Source organism: Gorilla gorilla, chromosome 1 (genome assembly GCF_029281585.2).
Source record: "Gorilla gorilla gorilla isolate KB3781 chromosome 1, NHGRI_mGorGor1-v2.1_pri, whole genome shotgun sequence".
In the NCBI taxonomy this organism is placed as follows: Eukaryota; Metazoa; Chordata; class Mammalia; order Primates; family Hominidae; genus Gorilla; species Gorilla gorilla.
The window spans coordinates 89,775,412-89,790,163 of record NC_073224.2 but is presented as its reverse complement, the minus strand read 5'-3'; the positions used below and the strand labels follow the sequence as shown (position 1 = coordinate 89,790,163).

The 14,752-nt window shown below is 36.3% G+C and overlaps 1 protein-coding gene across 5 annotated transcripts in view; it reads left to right on the top strand.

Moving 5' to 3' along the window:
• MAEL (maelstrom spermatogenic transposon silencer) overlaps nt 1–14,752 on the top strand; it is a 46,905-nt gene that overhangs the window by 15,330 nt on the left and 16,823 nt on the right. For 4 of the 5 annotated variants that reach the window (XM_055365051.2, XM_055365059.2, XM_019026181.4 and 1 more), the window contains 6 exons: nt 497–596; nt 1,813–1,968; nt 3,161–3,202; nt 13,367–13,491; nt 14,263–14,317; nt 14,443–14,584. In XM_055365051.2, the coding sequence (XP_055221026.2) occupies nt 497–596; nt 1,813–1,968; nt 3,161–3,202; nt 13,367–13,491; nt 14,263–14,317; nt 14,443–14,584 (620 nt within the window). The remainder of the gene's footprint in view (nt 1–496; nt 597–1,812; nt 1,969–3,160; nt 3,203–13,366; nt 13,492–14,262; nt 14,318–14,442; nt 14,585–14,752) is intronic. The other variant, XM_019026177.3, reaches the window with a different exon arrangement.

The following is a 14,752-nucleotide window of genomic DNA, read 5'->3' as shown; positions in this document are numbered from 1 at the left end:
TTGTGGATTTATGAATAGAAGCTCAGTTGAGCTTGTACTTATACTTGCAAGTCTTATTCTTACAAGATATCTCTCCTCAAAACTTAAGCTATGGTGTATGTGTACCTCATGTGAGACTTGGAGACAACATAATCTGGTTTTGACTTTAAGTGAAAAACAAGCAACATTAGAGTACTTTGGGGCATAGTGTGCTTTTGGCCACTGGCCTGGCATGTAGTAGGTGGCTCAGGATGATTACCTTGGATAATCAGTAGTGGGCAAAATGGCTTTCAGTAGTAGTGGCATTGGTTATTTACCACTCCCCTTCTGATTCAGAATATTTATAATTTGTTATTCTGCCTTTGGGTGTTGGTATTATTGACAGATATATTTATTCACTGGATTCATTGACCTTGGTAATCTATAGGCTGTTTTGCAGTTATTTAGCTAAATTTTAATGTATGGTCTAAAGTGCCCAGCAAGAGTTTATGTGGCCAATCATTCTCTTCCTCTTTAGAAACCTGTTTTCACACCACTGAGGAGGCCAGGCATGCTTGTACCAAAGCAGAATGTTTCACCTCCAGATATGTCAACTTTGTCTTTAAAAGGTGATCAAGGTAGAGTAATCCTGAAATATTTTGCTTAGATAAATTTGAGTGCCCAAAACACTATATTGGTCAGTAAAAATATTTTCTGTTCATTTTGATCCTCCATTTCAAAGTAAATAACTGCAAGTGTTAAATATTGTGGTACTGACATTATAAAAGATTAGGTAATTTGTTGAAATAAAATAGGAGAGTGGTTTTTTTTTTTTTTAACAAAAATCTGTTCTCTGTTTCTACCACTTTATATGTTGTTAAACATAGGTATTTTTTAGACTTGTTTATAATTGGACACTTAAATATACTTAAGTTAAAAACAAAAGTAAACAGGTGGAAGAACGTTTTCAGATCTGTTCTACAGTGTGATGACTACAGTTTATGTTTCAAAATTGGTAAGAGTAGGTTTTACATATTCACACCACAAAAAGTGAGGTGACGGATATGTTAATGAGCTTGATTTAATCATTCCACAATGTATACATGTATCAAAACTACATTGTACCTCATAAATGTGTATATAATTATTATTTGTCAATTAAGAATAAAATATTTTAAAATCCTGGGTGGTGGATGGGGCTTATAAAGATATAAATGAATTATGGAACTTGCCAAGAAGAGAACATAGTTAATAAGGGTTGTTGCTATTCCTTCTGGCTGTTTTTATTGTGTTCTGCCTTTGTTGAACACTGATAAACTTTTAACAGTCTTAAATGTGTCCAATCTTGGTAAATAACACTTCACACATTTTCACATTCCTTTATTCCTTTAGAGGATTTATATATAAGAGGTGGTCTTATATATATTGGTAAAAAGTGAAAAAAGAATGAACTAAATTGTTCATAGTTTATATTACAATCTTTCTACATTGATTCTGCTCCGCTTCGTTTCCCAGACCTATATATTTGTTGAATATGGGTCACTGCTCTGTGTCATTCCTGAGATTCAGGGCTTATCTATGGCCGAATTATGTAGAGCTGGCTGCAAGTTGGAATAATTTTGTTGCTTCATGCAAAGAGTGGTTACTTTAATCCTTGATAATTGTAATTATAAGAATTTTGATTTTTTTATTTGGTACGGCTGATTGGTTTTCTCTTTTCCAGCTCATTTAGGAATATAGGAACAGAAAGAAAATTGTTCTAAAACATTTTTTCCCTTCAACTAAAGAGGCTTTTGTGGAAGAGGTGAATTTGAGACATTCATTTATTCATTTTATCTTACAATTTTTTTTTAGCTCTCCTTGGAGGCATTTTTTATTTTTTGAACATTTTTAGCCATGGCGAGCTACCTCCTCATTGTGAACAGCGCTTCCTCCCTTGTGAAATTGGCTGTGTTAAGTATTCTCTGCAAGAAGGTATTATGGCAGATTTCCACAGTTTTATAAATCCTGGTAAGTAGTCAGAGTAGATGCTAGATCTTAAACGTGTATGGTTTTTTTTTTTTTTAAATCTTGACTTTATTTGATAATAGTACTTTTTCTTACAAGCTCATGTACAGCTGTGTTCTTAATGTAACAAGACTTCATAATACTTATTGAAAAACTGTTAGGAATTAGGTGTTGACAAAGGGTTTTTTGGTTTAGGCTTTTAACCTCAAGTTACCATTAAAATCAGATGGATAGACTATCTGAACAATTCATAGCCTGCTATTCACCTACCTATGGCCTTACATCTTGGGATTTTCTAAAAGCCGTGTATGCCATGATCTTTTCTTTCTCTACCTCATCCTTCACCTCAGTGGTGACTAGCTTTTTAAGCTGCTATTGCTTTGTAGCCTTGAAGAAATTACTTAACCCCTCTGAACCTATTAGCTCATCTGTAAAGTGGGGATAATATCTATTGGAGGATTGTTCTAAGGAATAGATGACAAATATGGAAATAGCCTAATACTTAATCAGCTCTCAGATATTATCAGCATCTCTTCTTCCTACTGTTCCATCCCATTAAAAAGCAAGGTAGGTATGAAGACATAGGATTTGGTACCCTTGAAGGTAAGTAGGAAAAATATATAGGGAGAAGAGATTGGGGACATGACTTCATTTTTAGTTTTGTCAATTATCAATTACTTTAAAATTAATTAGGACATCCCAGCACTTTTTCCTCATTTTTAGATGACAGAAAAGCTAATCATCCTACTCACACTTGTGAGTGTTGCTACTTAGGACAAGTCAAAGAGCTGCTTTTCCCCACATGGGTTGTAAAATATTAAAAAGATAGAATTTGGGGACTGTTTTTCCTCTGAGAAACGCATGTACACCTTGCTATATCAACGCCCTTATGACCCCCTGAGGCCCATTCATGGACGTGGAGCTAAGACTCTTTTGACACATTCTTTCTTTATCTAGCATTTCTTTCTCTGTAAGGAGTAACTTACTTTTAAAAGTAGCTTAGACAATATACCAAATTCTTTAACAGTTTTCATACCTTTGGTTAAAAATAAACCCTATAAAAGTTTAATCTTTTGTATTTTCATGTAATAAAAATTACCTTTCTGTGTGATAACTTGGTCATCTTGTAGAGTATTACTGTAGCACTAGAGAACTTTAAAATTTCTGCTTCTCAACAAGATATTTTGTATTATAGGTGAAATTCCACGAGGATTTCGATTTCATTGTCAGGCTGCAAGTAAGTATAAAGGAATGGGGTAGGATTTGCGACTTGAATCTATTCATACCTGGTTAGACTTATTCCTTTTACACACAAACTATAAAATAAGAGGAAAATAACTTTAGGTTATTGTTAGAGAATCTGCATAGATGTGATAGATGGTGTCTGTGATCTTTAAATTTTTTATAGACTGATAGTATACTGTCCCTTTTCTTTTCAGGGAATTGTTTTATTTTCTGTATATATCCTTTGACCTCAAGGTTGGCTGTTCTTAGTGGCTGGGTACTTAGGAAAACCTTTTAAGAGGTCTCAGATTATCTAGATTTAGGACTGTTTTCAGGGACATCCATTTCAATTGTGTTTTATAAGTTAATACTTCAAAAATAAAGAGTTCTGCATTTTTTAGATGAGGAAAACAGTTTTCTAAGTATTTTGCAACCAAAGGGCATGACTGTGTATATCTAAGCCCTTGAACTAAACCCTTTTTCTGGGAATTAGGTTTTAAGTGATTTTCTGCTTAAATAGAATGAAAATCGGAATAGGTTTATTTTTAAATGTATATTAAAAGTGTCAGTGCATAGGGACTATTTAATGATTCCTGTCTGTAAGGTAATTTTTTTTTTTTTTTTTTTTTTTTTTGAGACGGAGCCTTGCTCTGTCACCAGGCTGGAGTGGAGGGAAGTGATCTCGGCTCACTGCAATCTGCCTCCTTGGTTCAAGCAATTCTTCTGTCTCAGCCTCCGGAGTGGCTGGGACTACAGGCACATGCCACCGTGCCCAGCTAATTTTTACATTTTTAGCAGAGACAGGGTTTCATGATGTTGGCCAGGATGGTCTCGATCTATTGACCTTGTGATCCGCCCACATCGGCCTCCCAAAAGTGCTGGGATTACAGGCAATGAGCCACCGTGCCTACCCAGTAATTTTTTTTTTTTTTTTTTTTTTTTTTGCTTAAAAACGTGGACAGCTAGCCTCTAGAAGTGTTTGAAATTAAAAATAAGTTTTTCAAATCTGCCACAACCAGCAGCTGTAATACTTACAACACTGTTCTTTATAAATGAACATATTTTGGACTTACATTTGGTTGTATATTTTGAATTCTCAATATGTACTAATTCATTATTTGTTTGACTGGAATCAGGGCTGTAGGCTATGGAATAAGAAATGTAAGGGGGAATTGTTTTAGTAGTTCCTTTTTTTTTTTTTTTTTTTTTTTGGAGACAGAGTTATGCTCTTGTTGCCCAGGCTGGAGTGTAATGGCACGATCTAGGCTCACTGCAACCTCCGCCTCCTGGGCTCAGGCAATTCTCCTGCCTCGCCTCCCAAGTAGCTGGGATTACAGGCATGCACCACCACACCTGGCTACTTTTGTATTTTTTGTAGAGAGGGGATTTCTCCATGTTGATCAGGCTGGTCTCAAAACTCCTGACCTCAGGTGATCTGCCCGCCTCAGGCTCTCAAAGTGCTGGGATTACAGGCGTGAGCCACCGTGCCTGGCAGTAGTTCCTTCTTATATAGCTTTGAATGGAAAGTAATTACAATATGGAAGAAAAATTCTGTACTTGCTTTGAAGTGTGAACATAGCTAATATCCCCAACTGTTACATCATCTGAGGTTATTGAACTAGATGGCAGTTAAAAAAATAAAAATAAAAAAAAAATGGAAACTTAGCCGGTGAATTAATTTTCAAGTTTTACTTAGACTCTGTTTCAGGTTTATTCATCTGTTAAATGCATTGGAATCCCTACTATGTGCCAGACATTCATTTCTGAGACTGTCACTGGCTTACTGTTCCTTTGCTATTTTGATTCTGTTAAATCCTTCTTAAAAATCTATTTTTGACGACCTATTTTTACAACCTTTTCAAATTAATCAGATTAACAGAAAGCATGGTTCTTTAAAAAAAATCTATTAAAGATTCTAGAAATGTTTTCTTAATTTATTATTCAACCTAGTCGAAACTGAGTACAATGTTTCTCATTCAAGGAAACTTAAAATGTTTGGAGCTTACCAATTTGAGTGTGTCTTAAATTGCCAATTTGATAATCCCGGGAAATGTGCCAATTAAATAAGATAAAAATGACTATTAGAGTCACACCTGTCACCATAATAACTAAAAATGCCTATGCTAATGTAATTGAGCTGATTTGGAGGAGACCATGTTTTGTATAGTAACACACTGGAACACATTCACATGTGGATGTGAAGAATTTGAGTGGTATTTAAGGAACATGCGTATGGATCTCTCAAATACTCCTGTGCTGTCTGATCTTTTATGAACTATGAGTGAGAGTATAGGAGGTCCTGGTGCTTCTCCTTCCCCACTTTAACCAGATGAGCTCTGCTTCTCTCCATTTTACTGGTTAATGATTTTTCTTGAGAGAAATTCTGATTTAAAACATCAAAATTTTGAAAATTGCTTTCAGCTTCCTATACAAAAGGTCCATCAGCTTTTCAAAGGAAGCTTCTACACACAGAACAGATTATAACATTTATTTAAGGTATAAAGAACATTAATAAAAAAACACCAACAAGTCAACTGAAAAAATAGCACATTTCCAGTGCCATTGAAAGTCCCTATACCTCTCCCTGATGGCATTCCCTTCCCTCTTTATGAGAAAACTACGATTCTGAATTTTGCGTTTGAATTTTGTGTATTTCTTTTCTGAATAGTTTTACTACATGTACATATTTGTTTAAATGATGTGTTTAATTTTACTTGTTTCAACGTTTATGTAATTAACATATTGTATGTTTCAGGGTGCCCAGTCTTTGGGCTTCCGTGGGCCACATTTTTTCTTTTTTTAAGACGGAGTCTTGCTCCCTCGCCCAGGCTGGAGTGCAGTGGCACGATCTCAGCTCACTGCAACCTCCGCCTCCCAGGTTCAAGTGATTCTCCTGCCTCAGCCTCCTGAGTAGCTGGGATTACAGGTGTGCATCACCATGCCCGGCTAATTTTTTGTATCTTTAGTAGAGACAGGGTTTCACCATGTTGGCCAGGCTGGTCTTGAACTCCTGACCTCATGATCTGCCCGCCTCGGTCTCCCAAAGTGCTGGGCTTACAGGCGTGAGCCACCACGCCTGGCCCCCCTGGGCCACATTGGAAGAAGAATTGCCTTGGGCCACACATAAAATACACTAACACTAATAATAACTGTTGAGCTAAACAAACAAAAATCACAAAAAAATCTTGTAATGTTTTAAGAAAGTTTATGAATTTGTATTCGGTTGCATTCAAAGCCGTCCTGGGCCGCATGAGGCCTGCATGCCGCAGGTTGTACAAGCATGGTATATATATTTCCTTTCCTGTGTTTTTTAACTCAATATCTTTCACTCGTTTTCTATTGAATCGTTTGTTTTTCTTACTGATTTGAGGAAGTTTATCTTATCTGCTGATGGATTTTTAAAAATTGTGTGCAGATACCTGTTTTCAGTTTGTGTCTTGTATTTTTTACTCTCTTTATGGTGTCTTTTAATGAACAGACTTTTTAAACATTTTTTGATTTTTAGAGATGGGGTCTTGCTTTATTGCCCAGGCTGGAGCATGATGGCTGTTCACAGATGCAGTCATAGCTCACTGCAGGCTCGAATTCCTGGGCTTAAGTGATCCTCCTGCCTCACTCTCCTGAGTAGCTGGGACTTGAGGCATGCACAACTGTGCCAGCTTGTTTTTATTTTTAATTTGGTAAATGTGTCGATATTTTTTTATCATTTATGGTGTTTTGTGTCTTATTCAAGAATTCTTTACCCCAAGGTTGTGAAAATAATCTCTTTCTAAAAATTATAGAGCTTTATTTTTTGTATCCAAGTTGTTATTCTACCTGGAATTGACTTGTGTATAGTATGAGGGAGAGATTCACTTTAATTTTTAACCATGTGGATAATCATTTATCACAGCATCATTTATTGAATAATCAATTTGTACGCCAATATGTAGTGCCACCTGTATCATATCATGTTTCTGTTTGTGTGTAGGAGGATCTTTTGTTCTCTTTATTCTGTTCTGTTCTACTTTTTTGCTGTCAATATCACATTCTTAAACACAGTAGTTTGATGATATAGATAAGCCCCCGACCTCATTCTTTTGGAATATCATGGCTGCTTTGACCCTTTGTTCTTCCATACACTATTTAGAATCAGTTCTTCATGTTTTACATTAGGTCATTTTGGAGAAAACTGGTATCTTCATTATATTGAATCTTTATATTTGTAAACATGGGGCTTCCCTCTTATTTTTTAGATCCGTAATGTCTTTCAATAAAATTTTATAATTTTCTCCATTAACAATCTGAATATCATTTGTTAAATTTATAGTTTATCATGCCTTTTGTTGCTGTTACAAATGATATCCCTTGAAATTATATTTTCTAATTGTTTACTTTTATATTTTGGTTTTGTCCCACCCATTGGTAAACTCTTGAGTTTTTAGCAAATTACTTAATCATATCTGTTAAATCACTTTGTTCTTTCTAATCTACATATCTTCATTTAAAATTTTTAAAATTTGCTTTGTCTTAGTATGCTGACCAGTACCTCTAGTTTCTAGTGTTTCGCCAGTGAGTATGCTATTTGCTGTAGTTTCTTCTTTCTCTCCCCACCCCCGTTTTTGGTGTGTGCTCTTTATCAGGATAAAGATGTTTCCTTCTACATGCACACCTTGTTTTATTGCATTTCACTTTATTGCACTTTGCATATATTGCATTTTTTTACACATTGAGGTTTCTGGCAGCCCTGCATTGAGCAAGTCTATTGGCATCATTTTTCCAATGGCATGTGCTTACTTTTCTCTGTGTCACATTTTGGTAATTCTCACAATATTTCAAACTTTGTCATTATCATCATGTTTGCTATGGTGATCTGTGATCAGTGATCTTTGATGTTACTATTGTAATTGTTTTGGAGTGTCATGAACCATGCCCACATAAGATGGCAAATTTAATCAATAAATGTTGTATGTGTTCTGACTGCTCCCCTGACTGGCCATTGCCTCATCTCTTTCCCTTTCCTTGGGCCTCACTATTCCCTGAGACACAACAATATTGAAATTAGGTCAATTAATAACCCTACAATGGCCTCTCAGTGTTCAAGTGAAAGGAAGGGTTGCATGTCTCTCACTTTAAATCAAAAGCTAGAAATGATTCAGCTTAGTGAGGAATGCATATCAAAAGCTTCAATAGGCCAAAAACTAGGCTTCTTGTGCCAAATGACCAAGTTGTGAATGCAAAGGGAATGTTCTTAAAGGAAATTTATGTACTACTCCAGTGAACAACCAATGATAAGAAAGTGAAACAGCCCCATTGCTGATATGAAGAAAGTTTTAGTGGTCAGAATAGATCAACATTCTCCAGTTACCACATTCCCTTAAGCTGAAGCCTAATACAAAACAAAGCCTTAACTCTCTTCAATTCTGTGAAGGCCGAGAGAGGTGAGGAAGCTGCAGAATAAAAGTTTGAAGTTTGCAGAGTTTGGTTCATGAGGTTTAAGGAAAGAAGCCATCTCTATAACATAAAAGTGCAAAGTGAAGGAGCAAGTGCTGACGTAGACACTGCAGCAAGTCATTCAGAGGATCTAGCAAAGATAACTGATCAAGGTGGCTACAGCAAATGGCAGATTTTCAACGAAAATGAAACCACCTTCTGTTGGAAGAAGATACCATCTGGGAGTTTCGTAGCTAGAGAGGATAAGTCAGTGCCTGGCTTCACAGGACAGACTGATTCTCTTGTTAGTGACTAATGCAGCTGGTGACTTTAAGTTGAAGCCAGGGCTCATTTACCCATTCTGAAAATCTTAGAGCTCTTAGGAAATTATGCTAAATTGACTCTGCTTCTGCTAGTAAAAATGGAATAACAAAGCCTAGAAGACAGCACATCTGCTTATTGCATGGTTTACTGAATATTTTAAGACCACTGTTGAAATCTGCTGCTCAGAAAAAAAGATTCCTTTCAAAATTTTACTGCTCATTGACATTAGACCTAGTCATCCAAGAGCTCTGGTGGAGATGTGAAGAGATTAATGTTTTCATGCCTGCTACCACAACATTCATTCTGTAGCCCATGGATCAAGGAGTAATTTCAACTTTCAAGTCTTATTATTTAAGAAATATGTTTTATAAGGCTATAGCTGTCATAAATGGTGATTCTTCTTATGGATCTAAGCAAAGTAAATTGAAAACCTGAAAAGGATTCACCATTCTAGATGCCATTAAGAACATACATAATTCATTGGAGGAGGTCAAAATATCAACATTAAAGGTTGTTTGCAAGGAGTAGATTCCAGCTCTCATGAATGACTTTGAGCAGTTCAAGACTTCAGTGGAGGAAGTAATAGAAGAGAACTAGAATTAGAAATGGAACCTGAAAATGTGCTGCAGTCTCACAATAAAACTTGAATGGGTAAGGAGTTGCTTCTTATGGGTGAGAAAATAAACTAGTTGCTTGAGATGGAACCTACTCCTAGTGAAGATGCTGTGAACACTGGTGAAATGACAAAGGACTAAGAATATTTCATAAACTTGGTAAAGTAGCAGCAGGGTTTGAAAGGATTGACTTAAATTTCAAAAGAAGTTCTGTGAGTAAAATGTTATCAAACAATATCACATGCTACAGAGAAATTCTTCATGAGAGGAAGAGTCAGTCAATGTGGCAAACTTCATTGTTTGATTTTAAGAAATTGCCTCAGCAACTGCAGGCTTCAGCAACCATGACCCTGATAGTCAGCAGCCAGTAACATCAAGACAGGATCTTCCACCAGCATGGGAATGTAAACTAGTACAACCACTATGGGAAAAAATATGTGGAAATTCCTTAGTGAACTAAAAGTAGAACTACCATTTGAAAATTCTAACAATCCCACTACTGGATATCTACCCAGAGGAAAAGAAGTCATACGAAAAGGATAGCTTGCACACACATGTTTATAACAGCACAATTTGCAATTGCAAAAATGTGGAACCAGCCCAAATGCCCATCAATCAACAAGTGAATAAGGAAACTGTAGTATATATATGTGTGTATGTATATGATGGAATACTACTCAGCCATAAAAAGGAATGAGTTGATGGCATTCGCAGCAACCTGGATGGGATTGGAGACTGTTATTCTAAGTGAAGCAACTCAGGAATGGAAAACCAAACACATGTTCTCACTCATAAATGGGAGCTAAGCTATAAGGATGCAAAGGCATAAGAATGACACAAGGGACTTTGGGGACTTGGGGGCGGAAGGGTGGGAAGGAGGTGAGGGATAAAAGACTACAAATCGGGTTCGGTGTATACTACTCGGGTGATGGGTCCACCAAAATCTCACAAGTCACCACTAAACAACTTACTCGTGTGACCAAATACCACCTGTTCCCCAAAAACCTACAAAAATAAAAACATTTTTTAAAAAAGATCTTTCGCCAGCAAAAAGATTAAGTCACTGAAGACTCAGGTGATCATTAGTATTTTTAGCAGTAAAATATTTTTATATTAAGGTATGTTCATTTTTAAAACAATGCTACTGCACACTTAATATAGTCATAACTTTAGAGTACAGTAAACATTTATATGCACTGGGAAACCAAAATATTTGTGTGACACTTTATTTCAATACTTGCTTTATTGTGGCAGTTTGGAACTGAACCCACAGCATCTCCAAGACACGTTTATATTCCCTATCTGGCTAGGGAGATAGCAGTTGCACATTTTAATGAATGCTTTTTCTGCATGTCATATGATTTTTATCTTTTGTTCATGTGGCCATTTATTTACTTTTTGAGACAGAGTCTCACTCCATCACCCAGGCTAGAGTGCAGTGGCATGATCTCAGCTTGCTATAGCCTCTGCCTACCAGGCTCAAGTGATTCTCGTGCCTCAGCCTCCTGAGTAGCTGGAATTATAGGTGCACGTCACCACGCCCAGCTCATTTTTGTATTTTTATTAGAGACAAGGTTTTGCCATGTTGGCCAGGCCCATCTCAAACTCCTGATCTCAAGTGGTCTGCCCACCTTAGCCTCCCAAAGTGCTGGGATTACAGGCGTGAGCCACCATGCTGGCCTCATGTGGTACTTTACTAGTGTTAAACAAACCTTGTCTTCCAGGAACAAACCCAGCGTGGTCACTATATATTTTACATAAAATATACCGAGTTTGGTTTGTTACTATTTTGTTTTAGGACTTTTCCATTTATGTTAAAGACTGAGATTATCTAATTTTATTATCAAGGTTATTTTGCCATTATAAAATGGGTCTGGGAATAGATTTTAAGATTTTGAATTTGATTCTTTTTTATGGCTCTACAGAAATTACTAATATTGCCCTTAATTTCCCTAAACATAACAAGCCTAGTTATTTTAAAAGTGTTATGTTGGATAATCCTCTTATCGGGATCTTCTTTTTGGAGTTGATTTTATAGTCTGTTGGTTATGGTGATGTTCAGTCAAGCTAACAGAATCTCTTCATATGTCTAGTTATTTTCGAGTGCTAAACAGTGTACATGAAATCTTGTTATTTCTCTCCAAAGATTTATGATTGTGTCTGTCAGAAAGCTGGAGTCACTAGCATCTCAGATTACCCTAATGCATTTTCATGGATTGAGGTGGTTTTAAATTGGGTTTCAGACATCACAAAAGTCAATTTGTAGTTGGCCTTTACTAGAAAAGGGGGAAGGATGGACAGGTAATCACCAAAGGATTATTAGTAAAATTTACAGTTGACTTCACAGCATAAACAATGGAAGCCAGAAGACAATGGAATATTTTTTTAATTATAAATTTTTATGTAAGTAATATTGCAATAAAATATTTAGTTCTTACCAGCTCTGAGTTTATTGGAAACTCTGTTCTGTTTCTCAGCCCCTAAATCTCCTCTTCCAGAATTGGTAACGCCCTGGGAAGAAACAAACCCAACTGCCAGATTCAGCTCTCTAAGATTTCTTCCTTTCCAAGATTTTGGGCCCATGATTCATTCACCGCATTTTTGTCTGTGCGGGTCTTTGAAGAAGGTGTTTTATTTGTTCAGCTTTTCCCTAATCTATCATTAGAAGTTGAACAACTCCTGCATCTCTTTGGGGGAGAGTAAAGGGGAATGGAGTTCTTGCTCATTCACTCAGGCTGGAGTGCAGTGGTATGATCATAATTCACTGCAGCCTCAAACTCCTGGCTCAATTGATCCAGTCTCAGCCTCCCAAGTAGCTGGGGCTGCAGGTACACACCACCACACCTGGCTTCCTGAATCTTTTTTTTAATATACATAATTAACAATTTTATGCTAAAATTGGTAATTTGATCGCCTCAGACATAATTATGTAAAATCTGTCTATTCAAAATCTGGAGTACCTGTGGGTGTCTTTCTGTCAACTATATATTTGTTCTCATTCTTGTTTTATTGTGTACCTGATTGTTCATGGAGTATTTGGTGGGAGTAATGATTTCAGAGTCATTTGAGACTTATGATAATGTTAACTTCCTCTGGAAAGGGTTTGTGTTTGCTTTTTTAAGATACCTGGGGGCCTAGAAGGCCAGGCCTAGAAGCTGTTAAAAGCACTCTATTCAGTCATTCAGCTTCCTCTTCTGGAACTGGCAAATGATCCAGAGGAAAAACTTCCCTAAAGCTAATCTCACCTCTCTGAATTGATATATTCTCTAATCTTAACCCGTTAATTCCTTAATGCTCTGTGTGATCTTAATATCCTCACGCTTTTTTATTTTCTGTGGGAAAGTTGGTCTAAATTACTTGGGTCTTTTTTTCATGTGAAGTGGGTGCCATCATATAACTTTTTATAAAGCAGTTATTACTGTTAAGTTCTCAAGCCTTACTAATAAAAAATTTATGAAAGGCAGCATGGGAATAGTAAAACACCACAGGCCTGGTTACTGAACAAACCTGGGTTTAAGTCATGACTCAACTGTTTACCAATTATTAACTTACTGATTTCTGTGATTCTCAATTGTCTCTCATACACACACACACACACACACACACACACACACACACACACACAGACACACACACATCAAATCAAATCATAGAATGGCTGTAAGACTGTGGGTTAAAATATGTAAAATCCTTAATGAAAACGGTGCTTTGTACAAGTACTTAACTATGTGTTACCCACTACTCTCTTCTTGTACCCCCACTTCCATACCTACCCCATAATATTTATCTTGCTCAAAGTTTGAACTTCTCCTTTTTATTTCCCGCAGGTGATTCTAGTCACAAGATTCCTATTTCAAATTTTGAACGTGGGCATAACCAAGCAACTGTGTTACAAAACCTTTATAGATTTATTCATCCCAACCCAGGGAACTGGCCACCTATCTACTGCAAGGTAATTTCAGGTTAAGAAGTTCTTTTAAGGTATCAATTTATAGTACCAAAAGATCCATAAAACAAAGAATTTTTGCCTGTGTATTTTTGTCTGTATATTGTGTGTCTTAAAACACATTCATTTTGAATTGTTTTGAATGTAATTAGGTATAGTGCCTATTTAAAAAATGTCTCCAATTTTGGAGGGATTTTGAAGACTGCAAAAGCTAAACATATTTCTATTTTGGTAGAGTTCATGTTCTCTGAGTTCTTCTTTCTGAAATATCTGCAGTATCTTTTTACCCTTAAGAATGGATGCTCCATTCTATTCTGTACACCTATCTTTCGAAACAAGAATACCTTTTCTTCAAAACTGTCTTTGTAGCAATCCCTTCCTTCTTTGTTTGTAATATTTAGAGAGATTATATTCTTCCAGGCTTGGAGTTGAAAAGTTGGGTTTTAACCTTGCTACTTAGTATAACCGTGAGGTGATTATCTGATCTTTTTCTGAACATTGGTTTCTTCATTTGCATACCCTAGGTCTCTCTTGCTTCTCATAAAGTATCTTAACATTTCTGTATAAATGTAACTGACTAATAATAGCTGTAGTCTTTTCTAATATATGTCAATTTTTTATAGTTTTCATTTCATTGGCACAAACTCTTCTGTCTTTCTCCTGTGCCCCCTACCTCCCAACCCCCACATTTTGAAAGGGCAGCATTAGAAGTCATTCAAAGTAGGAGAAGATACAAGTAGTTTTTTTGTTTTGTTTTTTGTTTTTTGCTTTCTCCAGTCTGATGATAGAACCAGAGTCAACTGGTGTTTGAAGCATATGGCAAAGGCATCAGGTAAGTAAAACTCTGGGTTGCTGCAGAAGTGCTTTATAGTTAATATCTGTATTTGTTTCCACTTTGATATCTTCCAGGTATCTAAATTTACTAATTGTATGTGTTTTTCCATTTACTAATGGAAGAAATCAGGCAAGATCTACAACTTCTCACTGTAGAGGACCTTGTAGTGGGGATCTACCAACAAAAATTTCTCAAGGAGCCCTCTAAGACTTGGATTCGAAGCCTCCTAGATGTGGCCATGTGGGATTATTCTAGCAACACAAGGTATTGCTAGCATTTTTGTTTTAGAGTCATTTTGACTTATTTTCTAAACTGAGAAAATATGGTAGGACTATTTTTGCCTTTTTATGCAATATTTTCCCATGAAAGCTTGGAATCATTGTATTTCCCTGAATATAAAATTTCATTGATAGTAAGATATATTGTTACTTG